The sequence below is a fragment of the Enoplosus armatus genome, chromosome 7 (assembly GCF_043641665.1).
Source record: "Enoplosus armatus isolate fEnoArm2 chromosome 7, fEnoArm2.hap1, whole genome shotgun sequence".
NCBI classification, from domain to species: domain Eukaryota; kingdom Metazoa; phylum Chordata; class Actinopteri; order Centrarchiformes; family Enoplosidae; genus Enoplosus; species Enoplosus armatus.
In genome coordinates, this window is record NC_092186.1 from 20,649,565 (window position 1) to 20,667,419 (window position 17,855).

At 40.8% G+C, this 17,855-nt stretch overlaps 1 protein-coding gene across 1 annotated transcript; it reads left to right on the forward strand.

Moving 5' to 3' along the window:
* Positions 1–1,554: 1,554 nt before the first annotated feature.
* mllt1a (MLLT1 super elongation complex subunit a) lies at positions 1,555–17,171 on the forward strand. Its single transcript, XM_070909357.1, has 12 exons — positions 1,555–1,575; positions 6,626–6,806; positions 7,610–7,692; positions 8,985–9,128; positions 10,511–10,636; positions 12,524–13,177; positions 13,723–13,813; positions 13,940–14,051; positions 14,768–14,867; positions 15,523–15,600; positions 16,327–16,398; positions 17,043–17,171. Exons 1-12 carry the CDS (start codon positions 1,564–1,566, stop codon positions 17,169–17,171), a joined length of 1,782 nt encoding a protein of 593 aa, XP_070765458.1. The 5' UTR covers positions 1,555–1,563.
* Positions 17,172–17,855: the final 684 nt, after the last annotated feature.

Here is a 17,855-nt window from a genome sequence, read left to right on the forward strand (position 1 = left end):
AGGAGTTTAGAAGATTTCTCACCTCCATTTTCCATTATTTGCAGTGGATAAAAAATTTGTCATTTGTTATGGGATTTTTGTTTGTATGTATGTGATGCCAAAAAAGTAGTTGAAAGAGGAAAAAAGCTTCAGCCATCCTACCATCACCCATTTATTCAGAGAGATATTTTTGCCCATAGTGTTTATTAAATGTGTTTGTTCAGGGTTTATTGGTTTTTTTGTGTCAAGTACTGTATAATTTTTGTTATCATGTAAAAATGATGATCATTATGTACTGTAATATCTACTGAACAGTTTTTGAATATATTACAGTTTCTAAGTTTTAAAACATATTTGCTTTTCATTTTAATAAACCTTTGTTATGTGTGTGAAACCTGTGGGACAGTTTTCATTTCGTATTTCCCCTTTTATAGGTTGATGTCTCAATACAAATGGGACACCCTCCTGTCCGACAGCCAGGTGGGACTTCTTTTACTCAGATTTGACTGAGAGGATCAGTGTGAGCGGCAGGAGGAGAAGAGGAGGCACCAAGCCAGCGAGAGAGCGGTGACCTTCTGTCCCATAGCTGAGGCCCGATAATCTCACATCAAAGTCTGAGCACCACAGAGACTTCACTCCCTGACTCTCTATAAAAGAGAAGTCTTCAATCAGAAGACGCACTGCTTTCTTTTCAGATGAAACATTTGAAATGGAACCAGTACACTGAGCCATTTGAGATTGAGTAAGAGCAGTGTAACAACCTGTGGCATCAGAGTTTATAATACATTCATTCAGACATACACAAGTTTAGAAAAGCTCTATCTCAATGATACAGAAAATGCATGGTGCAATCACTTTTTTGAATCACTTTAGATTCTTTTGATTGATGTGTTAGAAAAATGAACATTATTAGGATACAAAGGAATCCGTTTCTCATGCAGGTTACCGTGTATTGCTGACATGTAGCCTGCATGAGAAGCTGATTCCTTTGTTTTGCATGCTTCCCCGTCAATGTTATATTATTGTATCATTATTTTTGACACATTACGCTAATTTACTTTGTGTGAGAAAGCTCACACATATTAATTATATTGTGTAAATATAAGAGGATGGTGAGACATGAAGTTGCATGAGTAAGATGTAAGCCTCGCTGTTAATGTTATTGATATTCATATTGCATTTACCAGACTAATAACAATGCAAACCCATGCAATCGAACCCCGATTAATCAATTAGCGTCATGTGCATTTTACAATTGAAACAGGGCTGTAGCCATTGGGACAAGCTCGCTGTCACTCGAGAAAACCACCAGAAAATGCTTTAATTGTATTTGCAGCTCGGTGGCTGCCCCGCCTCTCAAATGTTGTGATTGGTCCCTTTCAAGAGTGCTTAAATTTACAGCTTCCTGATTGGCTGAGAGAGCTTTCTGTTTTGGTTGCCTGCCAGCAGCCGTCTGGAAGGGGAGGGGAGCCGTCTGCCTTCCGCTTCTGGGCTGGATTGACACACAATGAGGAGCAGAGGCTGGGGAGACGCTCCACAAACGCCGCTGTAAATAAATACAACAATCACTGAGGCCAGAGAAACATGGAGAACCAGGTACAGTGGCTTTTGTGTCTCCTTGTGGAATCTGAACTTTTCACGGAGAAAATGCCAGCAGGCTGCGCGCTGGCAGGGCAGGAATGAATCCTCTGTTCTGCTAGCCAGAAGAAAAAAATGCTCCTGCTGCTAATGAACTCGTAGTTGTTTGGCTCTGGAGCTATGCTAGCTGGGCACTCATACATCGGTATTTACCGCTAGCTAGCGTCAGTCTACCACACCATTCAGCACCGCTGCATAGCTGTAGCCTCAACCAGGCACACAAAGAGATTTACACCTGGTGTTTATTCCGCTCTGCCGTGTTTAAAACGCACATGCACATTGTAAAACACCATGAGGACCAATTTGAGTCGAGGTTTTGTGTAGCTAAGCTAAGCTAGTCTACCTATCAGGAGAGTGTCGGCCGTTGGCTAAAGGCTAAGGAGCTGCTACAAGGCGCCGGGGAAAAGATTTGTCCTCTCCAGGTTGGGCTGGAGAGGCGGGGTGGTGTCTCCACTGCCAGCGGCCTGAAACCTCACATGCAGGGCTAATAAAACCAGTCACCAGACTATAGAACTTCTGCAATATCTTTGCATTATTTGCCAACAGTTGGTTAATGTTTAATGCTTCCCACATTCATGATTGTAGACTAAAATGCATGAAGCATGGTGAAAAAGCTCTCTGGCACACGTTGAACTTGAATCCAGTTATGATGACCACCCATGCATTGGCTGATCATCATAAAGCAAAGAACCCAGAATATAAAACATATTTTTGAGGACCGGTATGTAAACCCGTTGCTTCTACAAGATTATGTATTCACATTTAATTAATTGCATGTATACATTTGCAAAGTTTTATGTCATCCTTAAAAAGCTACATAGTTTATTTTGCAGAAAACAGAAAAGTGGGTAACTGTAAGGGAGATATTGCTTCAAAGTGGGTCACTCTCTAAATGCCTGAGGTTATTCAGGACTACATTTCAGATGGTTAGGCCACACACACCCATGGAAAGTGGCTCAGCCACTTTCTTGGAACTAGCCCCCATTCAGCGTTGTTCCCTTTGAAGTTTTAACTAGATCTGTCAGTGTTCATCCAGAGGAGGTCTTCTGCTACAAGTTAAAAGAATAGTGTAGTTGTACTTTGTACTGTGATGAATGTTAACAAAGTTACATGTGAAAGATTTGCATTTGATTTTTCATTCTTATTACACAAATATATGCACAGTTGCCAGATTATTAGAGTCTAATACTGCAGCCCTGCAATGAAACCTACCTTCATGAAGGTTATAATGTTTAGTTCTTCTTAAAACTGTTTTAGAGAGGTGTTGATTAAACTTTATGGTCCTTTTGGAGGCTGCAGTTTGTGGTCCTGTTGAATTGCTTTGTACTAGAAGCTGTTTCTAATATTTTGTCAACTCTCCCTAATATAAATTTACATTATAACTTACAGGGTTGTTGTATTTATACCAAATTAGCTAGTTGTAGATAGGTGGACCTGATAAACCTGCAGTTGAGTTGAAGAGAGTCAAGTTCAGTCTGTAAATGTTGTTTGAATTTATTTATTCTACATTACAGCATCATGACACAGCTGGATGACAGCTTGATGAGCCAAACTGCTTCATGCCTTGACAGTGAAGTAGGGTCATAACTTTGTGTGCACATGCTGAGATCTTTGCTATTTTCTCTTTATGAGATCTGCATGTATGAACCCTGCAGTTGGGATGACAGGATGAGTGGCCATGCAGCTTTTCGTAATCCTCACACACTCATTCACACACCCTATTTCCAATACTCACTTGTTTTCCTTGGGTGCTGGAGATAGGGCTATTTGTGACTCCCCCGCGGCTCTCTGGGATTGACCGTTTTCCAATACAAGTAACTGTTTCATCTCTTTTCTTTTAGATATAAGGTTGGTGTGATGAAGGATTTAGCCGGAACCTGCAGCTTCATCAAAACACAGCTGCTGTCACAATTGTTTGTCTGTGTGTGTCCCTCTCCTAGGGAAACTTTCTGACTTTTCATTTTAATCGTTCATTAGCTGGAAGAGATTAACATGGTCATGAGGGGTGTTATTTACATGTCAGCTGGGAGTTCATTGTTTTCGTGGGAGCCAGTGTGTCTGCCAAAATTTGTATTTCCCCTCAATTGGAGCACTGTGTATGAGAGAGAGAGAGAGAGCACCATCTCAATGCTTTCTGGTTTTGAATCCCCTGTGTTGCCTTTAATAGAGGATAGCTGAATAAATGTGTTGCCACAAGTCATTTTGTCCATCTGATACTAGTAGAACTGAATGATTGAGAAACATAACTTTTTTAGATGTGTGTGTTTCAAATTTTCAGGCAGTTTGATGTAGTTCAATTAATGTCCGTCTACATCAATGTGGTTTTCATTTCATGTCTTTATTTTCCCAGGCTATTATTGCCTCCTGGGCTTCTTAATTTTCTGATTATAGGTTTGACACAGTTCAATTAATGTCCATGTCTTGTTGTATTTTATAGTCAATTATTTCAGTAGTTGATCAGTCGAAAATGAATTGTTAAATTAGTCGTTTGTGTCATTTTGCTTGTATAATGCCAAACATTTGCTTTCTCCAGCTTCTAAAATGTGAGGTTTTTCTGTTTTACATCACCGCCCTTTCAATATATTTGGGTTTTGGACTGTCGGTCAGACATAACAAACAATTTAAAAAAGCTCTGGGAAATTGTAATGGTAATTTTCTGACATCTTATAGACAAATCGTTATATAGAGAGAATAATCAGCAGCTTAATTGATAGTAAGCCCTAGTATTTTATCTATAACTGCAACTGACGATTGTTTTAATTATTGATTGATCTGCCATTTGTTTTCTGAATTAATCTTTTGCTCTATAAGATGTCATAAAAGAGTGAAAATGACCGGTATAATAATCTAGAACCCAAATTGATGTCTTTTAAATGTCTTGTTTTGTCCAACCAACAGTCCAAAACCTAAATATTTCAAGTTTACTGTCACAAAAATCAAAGAAAAGCAGCAAATCCTCACAATTGAGAGGTTGGAACTGGTGAATGTTTGATATATTTGCTTGAAAAATGAAACAATGAATCAATCATCAAAATATTTCCAGATTAATTATCAGTTGGCTAATCATTTAATCAACTAATGGCCTGGGCTCAAATTTTCTGCCTCATATTGCCTCCTGGGGTCTTAATTTTGTGATTATCGGGGGGAAATTTGCGTTTGTTTTTTCCACGCTCTGAGTTGATTGTTCCCTTTTGATTTCTGATAGAGAGTCAACACTGTCTTCCTCTTTGGCTCATTGTCATCCTGATTTTTATGTTGTCCTTATCACATTCCTGATTTGGCGGAGTCGCCGGGGGGGGGGGGGGGGGTTGTTGTTGATGATTGGAGGGACTCCACGGCTGCTCGCTGTGGGTGTGGTGGAGTCTCGAGTTTAAGGGCATTACTGCCACAGAATGGCCGGGCAGAGTGCCAGGCAGAGGAGGTGTGTGTGTGTGTGTGTGTGTGTGTGTGTGTGAGTGTGAGTGTGAGAGACAGAGAGAGAGAGAGAGCCGGAGAGTGCCAGACCAGCTCATCTCAATCCTGTCCCCTCTAATCCCCCCACTCAGTCCCAGCTCACGAGCTGCTCTCTGCCGGGGCCAAATCCCCACATTCTTCAGTCCTCCCCTGGACATAAAGTGCCTTTCTGTCCCCTCTCGCCCCCCCCCCCACCCCTCGTTCCCTTCTGCACTCCATCTCCATAGGCTCTTCACTTGCTATGCCAATCACCACCATCACACCAGCACAGTGTCATTTGCTTGTCCCGTTGCTGTCATTGTTCTTGGCAGAGAGTAGGTAGCCCAACAATGTGCCCCTCTTCTGGACAAACCTTTTGAGATCTGTCGGCTCGGGCAGCTAATCACTCCCATTCCACAGGGAGCGTCCCGACACCAGTCCAGCTTTGTGTTTGTCCAGGCCAAGTGTTCAGCCTCTCCTCTTGAGTATAAAGTCCACACACTCAAAATAGAGATTCAGAGGTTTTTGTTCAAGGTGGAATCAGAAACCAATGAATAATGGCCCCTTGGTTTAATCTCACTACTCGCTTTGCTTATGTTTATTTCTGAAGCAAACTCAGTTTGCAAGGTGTCTCAGGCTTATTATTTTCATTATCGACTAATCTGCAAGCATCAAGTTTTAAATGTTACATTTTTCTGTGTGAGAACAAGCAAGTAATCCAGATAATACTTATAGAGCTGAAACAATTGATCGATTAACGTGCACCTATTTTGACTTAAACGATTAATCATTTTACTAATTTTGTCTTCTAAATTGTGAAATATGCTGCTTTTCTTTATGTTATGTGATAGTGAACTGAATATCTTTTGGTTTTGGACCAGTGGTTGGATAAAATAAGTGATTTGAACATGTCTTCTTGGGCTTTCTGACATTTTATGGACAAAACAATTAATCAATTTATTGAGAAGATCATCTGCAGATAAATAAATGATTACAAATTTTAAAAAAAGTTCTTCGTTATCCATATTGAGGGTCTAAGGATAGAGGGTGTTGTATGATGTACAGATTGTAATGCCACATTTGTGATTTTGGGCTATTGACTATAGTTGACTTGACAATAAGTTCATTGCAACCCTGGTTGTTTTTATCATAGACGAGGAAACATGTAGAATAAACCCACTGTCTCTTTTTTTAGTCTGACACATTTACATATAAATGCTTAGAATACGTCATAATATGTGATGTCTCTGCAGGTTATATGAGCATAGACATGAAAATCTATCTATCATTAGAAAACAAGGAATCAGTTTAAAGTCTAAAAGACTCAACGGAAGAAGACGACAATGTCAAGGCATTTATTTGACCTTGTTCCGCTCACCCCAATAGATAACAGCAGACACATGTTTTCCGATTCAACATCTTCATCAGTTTCTTGATCTGAATAACTGTTCCTTCTCATGCCCTTGTAGTTCACATTTTATTTATTTTCTGGCTTGTGTATGTTCTCCCACGCCCACAGGGCTAGTGTAGTAACATACAGCATTTGACTCTTTTACTTCCATCTGTTCCTTTTCAGTGCACTGTGCAGGTGAAGCTGGAGTTGGGCCACAGAGCCCAGCTGAGGAAGAAAGTTACATCAGAGGGCTTCACCCACGACTGGATGGTGTTTGTCCGAGGGCCAGAGACCGGCGACATACAGCACTTTGTAGAGAAGGTTGTCTTCCGCCTGCATGAGAGCTTCCCCAAACCCAAGAGAGGTATGACGGAGAGATAGCAATATGTGAACACAAAAACACCCTCTGCAATGCAAGGCAAGTTTATTTTCATAGCAAATGTCATACACAAAGGTAAAGACAGCATGAGACATTCAAAACATGTAGGGATAGAAACTAATTTCACACAAGTTAAAACAATGAAAACAGAAATAAATAGTCCTGAAGTCCTGAATCAAAACATGGATAATGGTGTAAATGCTTAAGAGTCAGGTTTTTTCACTCCTTTTTTAATAATGATGTCTCATTTCTTCATGGTGCTTTTGTCTCACCAGAACTTGATAACAGGTATGCGATGATCAAATGAAGTTTTGCATATGATCATTCACAGAGGTCAGAGTGAGGGTAGGCAATACAACCTCTGCATCCACAGTGCACTAGTGGATATAATGGTGCAGTGAAATAATCTATGTGTAATTTTTCTCCCTATCCATCTTAAACATGTTGGCCATGTTCAAACTCATTGATGATTTATTAGATGTGCCACTGTTGTGTTTAAATGCCCTTAAATATCTAGTCATTACGGTGACAGAACATACTTTTTTAGTATTTGGAAGATTGCTGGTTAAATCATCAATTATATACTTATTATATATTATTATATACATTGTTGTTCTCAAATAAAGCAACGTAATTGGTTTTTGACCTCATTTTGTGAGAGACGTTAAGGAGTATTTGTCTCTTGGAATTAATTTAGTGCATAGATTTGTCTACCTCACTACCTCGGTCGTTATTATCAATATGCCCTTCCATTGATAAGAGTAACACGAGCCTTTGTCTGTCTGCAGTATGCAAGGAGCCTCCGTACAAAGTGGAAGAGTCGGGCTACGCAGGCTTCCTCATGCCTATTGAGGTTTACTTCAAGAACAAGGTGAGATCGACTGGGAGAGTAAACTGTGGGCTGTTGAAAGCTCTCTTTATGTAGATACTGTATTAAAAGAAATTAAGGCTGTGGGAAAATAATGTTAGAAAGTATAGGTTTTAGGAAATCACAGTTAGTAGTTTGATAAGTGTAATCTTAAATAGATGTTTACATGTTGTGGGTGTTATATTATGAACTATAGTACTTGTGACCTGCATTGAAATATTTACAAATTGAAGGAGACCAAGCACAGACTCCAAAAAACTGGGTTACTGGGAGGAAATCAGGTTTTTCCAGCAGAAATCTGCTTGTATTAACCAGGTTAATTCCTTAACTTGGCAAAAGAAACCGGGTGTTCCTTTTACATGATGTTTCAGAAATCAGGTTACTGCCCAAAGCCAAAGAATAATCACATTACTTAAGTGCATGTATATTGTTTTAAGTGCAACGCAGAGATGGTTTAAAACCCTCATTAGACCACATGTTTTGAGAAAGGCTTCACTTTGGACAGCCTCACTAAAACACTCTCCAATAGGTCACATAGGAGTTCTTATATATATATATCCAATCAGAAGGCACGATTGTGTTTGTAAAACATTACTTTTATAATGTTTTGCTTTTTCTCTCTTTAAGTGAGAGAAATAAAACGAGCACACACTATTATACTGGCACCTTTAAGTCTCCATCAGCCATTTAAATGAGGGATGAAAGAAAGGAAGAAAGAAAGAAAGAAAGAACCACTTTACTCTCATTACAAGATCAGGGTGGTGCTTAAGAGGTATGTGCACATTAGTGTACCATCGTCTTCTGCAGTTCTCTATAATATTAAACCTCTGGACTGCACCCAAAAATGTTACTTCCTTCTCTTATGTGCAATTAACTTATACACAATGGACACATCTGTCAAGAAGATGAAGAAAACACTTAAAGGCAAGCAGGAGGAGTGTAAATACCAGCAACCATGGATCCATCTGCATTTACAAGAAGACATTTTTGTTCATAAAATCTCTCAAGAGTGTCTTAGTGCCTTTTCCTCAGCCTTAATTGTCCACGTCTCTACAGCTTCTCTCAGGAATGTTAGTTGTTTCTTATCAGTGTGGCGGCTCCAGCTATGTCTGTCTGTTTTATTGACTTCCAGGGTGATAGTTCATTCATTCAGCTTTTATCTTTTGTTGTGAAATGTGTAGGTATTGAGAGAGTGACAGTGTGTAGAGCAGTAATACAGAAACACGGATTAGTTTGTGTCACACATGCTGTTGCAGGTGGGTTAAAACAGTCTTTATCCCATTGTCGCCCTTCAGGAGGAGCCAAAAAAGGTGTGTTTCAACTACGACCTATTCCTTAACTTGGAGGGCAACCCACCGGTCAACCACCTGCGCTGTGAGAAGCTCACCTTCAACAACCCCACCAAAGAATTCAGGAGAAAGCTGATCAAAGCTGGAGGGGTGAGGCTGCCTGACGTGCTGGCTGGTTGCCAGGTTGACTTGACTGATGGCAGATTGAGTGACTATAGTCAATAGCAGATACTAAAGTCAACAATAGTACTTTAGTAGCAACTACCACATGATGTATTTTAAGAGGAGCCACTGGTTATGGAAGTGTTTTTCCCCCATTTTGCATTTCCATTTTAATTTCAGTTCCATTTCTTTAAATAATATCCTCAATGCACGGTATCCGCAGGTCTTAAAGTCTTAAAAAGCATCAAATTCAGTTTCCTCTAAAAAGGCCTCAGATGGTATGATAAGTGATAAGTCTTGAACTTAAATATTTCACTGTTGTGTTGGTTATAAAACCTTTTTGTGTCTTAGTGCGTGGGAGATTTTATACACCTAGAACTGAACACTAAAAGTGTGATTGCGGGATCCTTTTTTGTGTTTCACTCAGCTTCATCAGACATCATGATGGGCAAGTGTCACTTTTAGTAAAAACGGAAATGAACTTGAATTAATTTATCATTTTTAATTGGTTAATCCAACCATCCATTTTATGAGCGCATATCCAAGTCCAGGCCTCGTTAATTAAACTAATTATATTATTAACATTATATCTGTTATATACTGCTGGGAAATAATGAAAAATGTGTGATATGATAATAAATAATCCTTGTTCCCACTGGTTATCCATCATACTTTCATACGCTGGCAGGTATGATAGTGAAACATACATTTCCCCTGTATGTGGTGTTAAAAAGGTGTTAAAAAGTATTAATTTTTAATGCTAAAACCCTGTCAGTGTTACTTCACATAGAAACATGGGATTCTCCTGCGTAATGTAAAGATCATATAGTTTTATGTTTCCACCAGTTTCAATTATTTCAACTTCAACCTCAGCCCCTGTTGCCTGTTGAATTTATGGGCAAATTACGTTGTCATAGTCGTTGAATTCGTCCAAAATTGGCCAATAATCTAAAGGTGAATTTATTTAAGCTGCAGATTGTGTTGTCAGTTTCTCAACACCAGGTCGCAATTTCAAAAAGCTTCTCGTGCACCATGAAGTGTTAGTAATGGGTGCATAGGTGGTCTATATGAACTCCGCCTGAGGACCGAAACGTTGTTAATAAAGTGAGTACAAGTGATGGACAGCGTGCAGGGGTCTTTGTTTGCTTCCCAGTCAGTTCTCAGTCTCAACACCATAATAATCTTGTGTGCGGTGCTTATAACAGAATTTTAAGCTTGGTGATTTGATTGGATGTTTCTTGATGAAATGCACCTTGGGAGTCGTAGTTAACGTCTCCCTTGAAACATTTTCTAACTCTGTGTACTAATGCACAGTGTGTATCCAATGTGTGTTGGCTTTAAAGCTATAAACAGACACTGTTTAATTTCAGGTATTGGTGGTTCCAGAGGGGGCTGAAGCTGTGTCGAGGCCCAGTCCAGACTACCCGATGCTCCCCACCATCCCCCTTTCTGCCTTCTCAGACCCCAAGAAGACCAAGACCTCTCATATGTCAAAGGTTGGTTAAATTACCATTACCATTTCCAAAAAATACCATCTTAGTTATCTCACTAGCACTATCAGCTTGCTCATTCATTTGGAGTATTTAATCAGAAAGTGTCACAACTTCATTGATTATTCCAGTCAATTTTTATTGACTTTTTTTTTTTCTTTTCTTTAGAAATATAGGGGTAAATGTCTAAATGAACATCGTATGCCCACAACAAAATCATCAGTCTTCAGAACAGGCTGACTCAGGCTTCTAATCATTGCCAGCTGTCTTTGAGCATCTGTATGCATGTATGCAGAATTCTAACTCAGCCAGCTTATCTGCCGGGAGAGGGGACATATCAGGAGAAAACAGGAAACTGATCCCCTCACATTTTCCATTGTTGCCACTGTTTTGGTGTCAACCTTTCACAGAGCAAGTCTGTGGTAAAGTCTGAATGCTTGAATGAGATCACTCGTAGCTTTGCATAGTTCATCTTGTCTCTTGATAAGATTTGTTTCTGTGTGTTGTTCTACAGACTCTTCCTAATGTTTTTTTCTAGACACAATCTGATTTTGGGGTATTTTACAAAACTTTAAAGACCCACATTGGTGACTAACTTTTAAGTTGTGCTGGTGATGACAAATGCCTATATATATATATATTCTTCATTTCATGACATAGAAGTACATGTTTCTTTAACCCACATTATTATTGTGGTATGAGTGGGCGTGTGTTGAGCACTGGCTTGAGGCAGATAGAGGACATGGTTTCATCCAGCTGTGTCCATCTGCTGACATAGAAAGAGTCCATGAGGGCCCCCACACATGGCCGCTCTCCCCAATCTTCCAGTCTGTATTGAGTCTATTTTTCACAGTGAATGAATATGATAAAGGCTCTTATGTACATATCAAGTTTAATAGTGTCTGTTTGAAAACCAGTAAAGCTGTTTGCTGCTAAGTGGATGAACAGTGTGGAAATACAATCCTCTACCTGTATCACTGTGCCAGAGAGCTCTGTTAAAAGCCACTCCTGTGGATGTGGTTGACACATACAACCTTCACTACATGCTTACTTTGTCTACTGTGCCCAAAGTTGTACTACACATTTAGATTTGCTCATTTACTGCCCTTTAGGTAAGGTAAGAGTCTAACCTAGTGTAACTCCAGCAATACAACTAATGTAGTCCAAGGCCTGTTAGCCCATGATTGAGAGCAGTGTTTAAATACTGTCTATACTGTAGCGCAGAGCAGTATAGTACCTCTGTTTGACTTGTGAAGTGGTATGCGATTAACTGCCCTTTTCTTATATTTTTCTGCGTTTTGGCCATGTTGGCACACACATCCATGTCCCCCTCAGGATGAATTATAACATTTGTCATACCTTAACTTTTTATCTAGGGTTAGGGGCTCTATCATAAATCATCAAGATTTTAATTTGTTGGGGGCCCTGGTAACTCACCGGGTAGAGCGCATACCACGTGTTAAGGCTGAATGTGATGTGATGTGAACATCACAACATTGTAAACATTATACCTGCTAAACATTAACATGTTAGCGTTGTCATTGTGAGCATGTTATCATGCTGACTTTAGCATTTAGCTCAAAGCACCGCTGTGCCTAAGTACAGCCTCATAGACATGCTAGCATGGCTATATCCTGTTAATTTTAGTTATTGCATAGAGACGTAGGTGTAGTTTGTTATTTTTCTGTTTATTTTTATTTCATTTTTTATAATTACTGAGAAAAAGTTCTCATCGACCAAAGTGCTTAATTTGACATCTCGTTCACAGTAAATAATGTGATTACAGTACAGACTTGACTTTGCGCAGCTGAGCCTGTATCTTTTTGTGGGGCCTTTGGCTGAGTGCTTTAGGAGTAGATCGTCAATGACGGTGCTGTTGTTTTCTCTCTCCAGGAACCCAGCAAAGAAGGAAGTGGTGGCAGCAGCAAAGGACCCAAACCGCACAAGCTGACCAAGGAGCACCGTGAACGGCCTCGAAAAGACTCTGAGAGCAAAGCCACGTCGAAAGGAGACAACGACAGAGACGGAAGCAGCAAGAGTGGCCGCGATCCTTCCTCTTCCTCATCCTCATCTTCAAAAAAGCCGTCAGAGATCAAAGTGAAAGATGAAGTAAAGGTCCTACCCAAGGCTGCCTTCAAAGAGCCTAAACTCACCCTGAAGGAGTCAAAGATGGAGGGCATGTCCCCTAAAGGAGGGGGGGCTGGGAGCGGAGGAGGTGGTGGTGGGGGAGGAGGCGGGGGAGGCCCCGCAGAGCCTAAAGCCCCGGGGAAACGACCCTCCACTGTCGAGTCTCCCAAACCCAGCGCTAAGAAGCAGAAGAAGGGCAGCTCAGAGGGGCCAAAGGGGCCAACCGGCGGGGCGTTCACCGGAACTTCTCCTCGCGTCTCCTCCTCGTCTGCAGCCAGCCAGCCCTACTCAGAGAAGAAACCCAAGGAAAAAGGTCGCTGGGCCAAAGGCAAAAATGACACACAGGAGCCGAAGGAGCCTAAGAAACTTCCAGAGTCGGAAGAGTCGAATTCAGAGGATGAAGCATCTTCAAAGTCAGAGGTAAGTCGGCTTTACAGCTCTCACTTAAATGTGAAGAGAGTGAAGTTGATGTAGTGTGAAGTGAAAAAGATGCTTTTAGGAAAGGATTTTATATGTCTTGCTGTTAAAAAACGTTAATATGATCATTATCTGTCACATGGGGCTGCAACTAACAATTATTTTCATGTTTAATCGATTAATCGTGCAGTCGATAGACTGTCAGATGTCAATAAAGCCCAATGTAACATCTTCAAATTTCTTGTTTTGTTCAACCAAAAGTCTAAAACTAAAAGACGATATTCAATTTACTGTCACATAAGATGAAGAAAAGCAGCAAACCATCACAAATGAGAAACTTAAAGCAGGCAATGTTTGTATGTATTTGTGCTTGAAAAATTACTTGATTAATTGATTATCAAAATATGCCAGCCTGCAAAGACTCTGTTGGTTGATCAGTTAATCGACTAATGAGTTCCGCTCCAGTTACATGTTGTTACCTATTATGTACATTTCTTTCCTCTTGTTTTCCTTCTTGTCATTTTCTTCTTCTGCCCTACCTCCTACAGCAGTCGGCCCCTTCCAGTCCTTCCAACTCCAGTTCTAGCTCTGACTCCAGTTCAGATTCGGACTTTGAGCCGGGACAGAAACAAGGGCAAGGTAGAGTCCATTCACCTTGGATCCTCGCAGAGACGAATATTCACACAGTTTTTAATTGACAATGTAACATGTAATTTAGGCGTCGAGTCTGAGCAGTATTATAGTTTGTGTGTCCTCTTCTCCCAGGCCCCCTTCGATCCATGGTGGAGGAGATCCAATCAGAAGAGTCAGATGATGACGACAGCAGCTCAGAGGAGGAGACGCCCATTAAGACCAACCCCCCCAACCGTGACTCTCGGTCAGTCTCTTACATCTCTGGTCATCAATCAGAAACAGTGTTCAGAGATCGCACTATGAGACAAGTTCACAGAGGGAATACACTGGCGAGTTAGCGTAATGCTACTGCTAAAACACATATTTACCTCAAACTCACTTTGAATGTTGAATGAATGCTGCTTTTCAATCCACTGACTGTAATGCAAATATTAGAAGTTAAGCACATCGAGATAAACAGCTGGTGGCTCTAATTCTCCAGTCGGGTGCCAATAAGCCGTTGCAGAAGAAGAGGGCACCGCGAGAAGGAGTGCCAGTAAAAGCTCAAATGAAAACAACGATGTGGAAAACGTGATGAAAATATAGCAATTCTGTTTGTTTCATGTATTTATTTGAGAAAGGTTGCAGTCTCATCAGCCATCCATTTTTAGTCTCTTCAGTTGAGCGGAAGGTTGTGGACAAGTCTTATGATTTATTCGCTGAGTCTGTTTCTATTACACCTTTTCCACCTCAACCAACCGTAAAAACTTTTTTATGATATTTCTGGCATTTCCCATCAGGTTTTTATATGCGCAAATTTAATATGTTTGTATAAACAGGTCACCGACAAGAGCTCATGTTCATTTGCTACTAGTACTTGATACTGACTACCTATAAGTACAATGCTAATCAGTGTGACAATGTGTGTGTCTGGCAACTGTGTGTGATTGACCTCTGACCTCGCCCTGTCCCCCCTGTCAGACTCAGCCTGGACAGCGAGAGTGACAGCAGTGACGGCTCGCACAGCCCCAGTCGAGACCCCGCCCCGCCCCCCCAGAAACACAACTCCTCCAATAACAAAGTGAGTCACACAGACCTCATTTTACTGCCTGCTTTCATTAATGTATTGACAGGGAGTGAAATAGTTTGACTAGTAAATAAACACTAAAATCACACATGGAGGCTGGTGAACCAACTGTCTGAGTCAGAGTGCGACCTGCTGTTTAACGACTCTGGTTCTTAACAATGTTATTGTGTAGAGTTTCTCTTCATCCAGTACATGCATTCCTCATTGTTCAGCTGTCAACATAATCCTTGGCCAATATGAACAGGAATTTCCTAAAGCATTACATTTTGTATCTTTGTGGCTTTGTGAGTAAAATTAACTAAAGAAATGTGTTTTGAGTGTTTGAGAAACCCATGTGTGAGTAAAACTATCAAAACAATATATTAACAAGCATAGTGAGACATTTGTTTAGACAGTGATGACTCATTTTGAATTTTAGTACATGCTTTATTTTTGATGTCTTGGTTCCTACCCAGCACAAAGTAGCCTAAAGACATTCAGCTAACAGACATGGAAACCACAGTGTTTCAGGACTGTGCCAGACTTCCACTCACATTTCAGCTGTACTAACTGTCGTCAGTGTCCCAGAGAGTCTCATGGTCTCACACTGCCTCTGTCTCTCTTCTCTGTATCCTCTCTCTCCTCCTTTCCCTCTTTCTCTGATCTGCAGGTTTCAGGCAGAAAGAGTCCAGATTCCTCGTTCCGCTCAGAGAAGGTGTTGAAGAAGGGATACGACAAGGTAGGAAGGGTAAATCAAACTTTTTATGCTTTAACTCTTACACACATACACACACGTGCAGGGTTTTGCTAACATTCAATGAGTGCATTAATGAATTCAAGATGGAGTAATGGCCAGTGAATTGATCCAGATGTGAAGACAGACTCTGGCCTATGAACCCTTGAAAAGAAATCTCTTCTTTCTTCTTTGTAACGAGTTGATTCATGTAGTGATAAAATGAAACCCTGGGACACTGATCTTATGTCACTCCTTCACATTAAAACGTATAATCAGTTTCATGGCTTGTGTTGTGACATAAAAATGCTAATTAGTTCAAAATAATTCAAACACAGCCCTCTTAATCTATCATAACACATGTTGTTTAATTCATGTTCGCTTGCTGTGCCACTTGAGTGACAAACTAAGATTACAAAATCAGCAAACAGCCTTACCTTAATTCTTGATTTTCCAATCTATGGTGTCGATTTCAAAATGCTGCAAAGCTCAATAGTCTAGTTAGGGGATGTAATGGGTCAGACAGATATTGTGTTTTAAGAATGCCCCCCACTAGAGCACAAGACACGGCCTGTTGCAAGTGCACTCTGAGAATTTGAGTTTTTCCCATGTTCGCACAGAAGTGTGAATTTTGATGACAGCCCTATGACTCTTTGCTTTCCTTGAACTCCTACTTTGACCTCATTTTTAATAACATACTGACCATGTTCTCTCTCCTCTGTAACCTCCTGAACTCTGCAGGCCTACACAGAAGAATTGGTGGATCTCCACCGCAGACTGATGGCTTTAAGGGAGCGTAACGTGCTACAGCAGGTGTGTGTGTGTGTGTTTTTGCTTGATACTGTCTTATCATTTTCATGAACATTATGCCATATTCCGTAGTTGAAGTGTTGTACTGGAAACTGCATTTGCACTCTTCAGTCAGTGTATTATGAATATAAAACAACTGGATAATTTGACATGGAAAAACTGGTGACTTGCATTTTTGCATTCATGGACCATTTTTAAGTAATGTCTTTTTATATATTGTTTCTCCATGAACAATGTGATCTGAAGGACATAGTAAATATATTTTATTTTAGATATTTTCTCTTATCTCTATTGTTACTTTTGGGAGACGTCATACTCCTATAAGACGTGGCATTGTTGTGACAGTGGATTGTTTTTTCCAGTCAGCATTTTCAGACCTTTAGCAGGAGTCGATCTTAGCAGTGAATCTATCAATATCAATATTTAATTGGTTCATCCATCCATCCATCTTATGTTACTTATCTGGGTCCAAGTCACATTAATAAAATTAATTAGGAATTATTCTTGTATACTGCTGGGAAGTACTGAAATAAATGTGGTATTATAATAATTATATATAATAATAATAATTGTAGGCCATATTAAATAATGTGATCTGTAGAACAGAATGGTAAATGATGATAATTGATCTCTCCTCCTGCTGCCAGATTGTCAACCTGATCGAGGAGACGGGCCACTTCAACGTGACCAACACCACCTTTGACTTTGACCTCTTTTCACTGGACGAGTCCACCGTCCGCAAACTACAGAGCTACCTGGAGGCGACGGCCACGTGACAGGAAGTGGAAACCGGTGTGGGGAAACCGGCGTGTGCATGGCGGCGGCGGAGGTAGACTCGCCACCACGTCTCCTCTTTAAGGAGGGGACGAGCAAGCCACATCTGTCGCAGCTGTCTCACAGGCCTGACTGAACCATCGAACAACTACCACACAAACAGAAACACACGAACAAACACAAGCACACATGAAGACACACCGCCTTCGGGTGATGCTGGGGAGGAAACTGAAGGAGGAGGAGGTGTGGAAGGGAGGGTGGGGGGAGGAGCGGGGTAGCTGAACTCCGTCTACAGTCAGGATTTTCACTACACATCTCTTTTTTTTTTTTGAGTCTGTGCAGAGCTGTGGAATGCACCCCCACACCCCCTCCTTCACCCTCCTGCACTCATATTGCTCCCGCCTTTGCAAAGCCAATACTTCTCCTCCTCCTCCTCCTCTTCCTCCCCCTTCACACGCACACTCCTTACTCGGCAGAACACTCCAGTTCCCTTCCCCCTGCTGTCAGCTGGAGCTCATTTCTCTCCCGACATACTCTTGAGTCGTGTGTGTGTGTGTGTGTTGACTGTGCATGTGTGTGTGTGTGTGTGTGTGTGTGTGTGTGTGTTGACTGTGCATGTGTGTGTGTGTGTGTTGACTGTGCATGTGTGTGTTTGTGAGTGTGTGTGTGTGTGTGTGTGTGTGTGT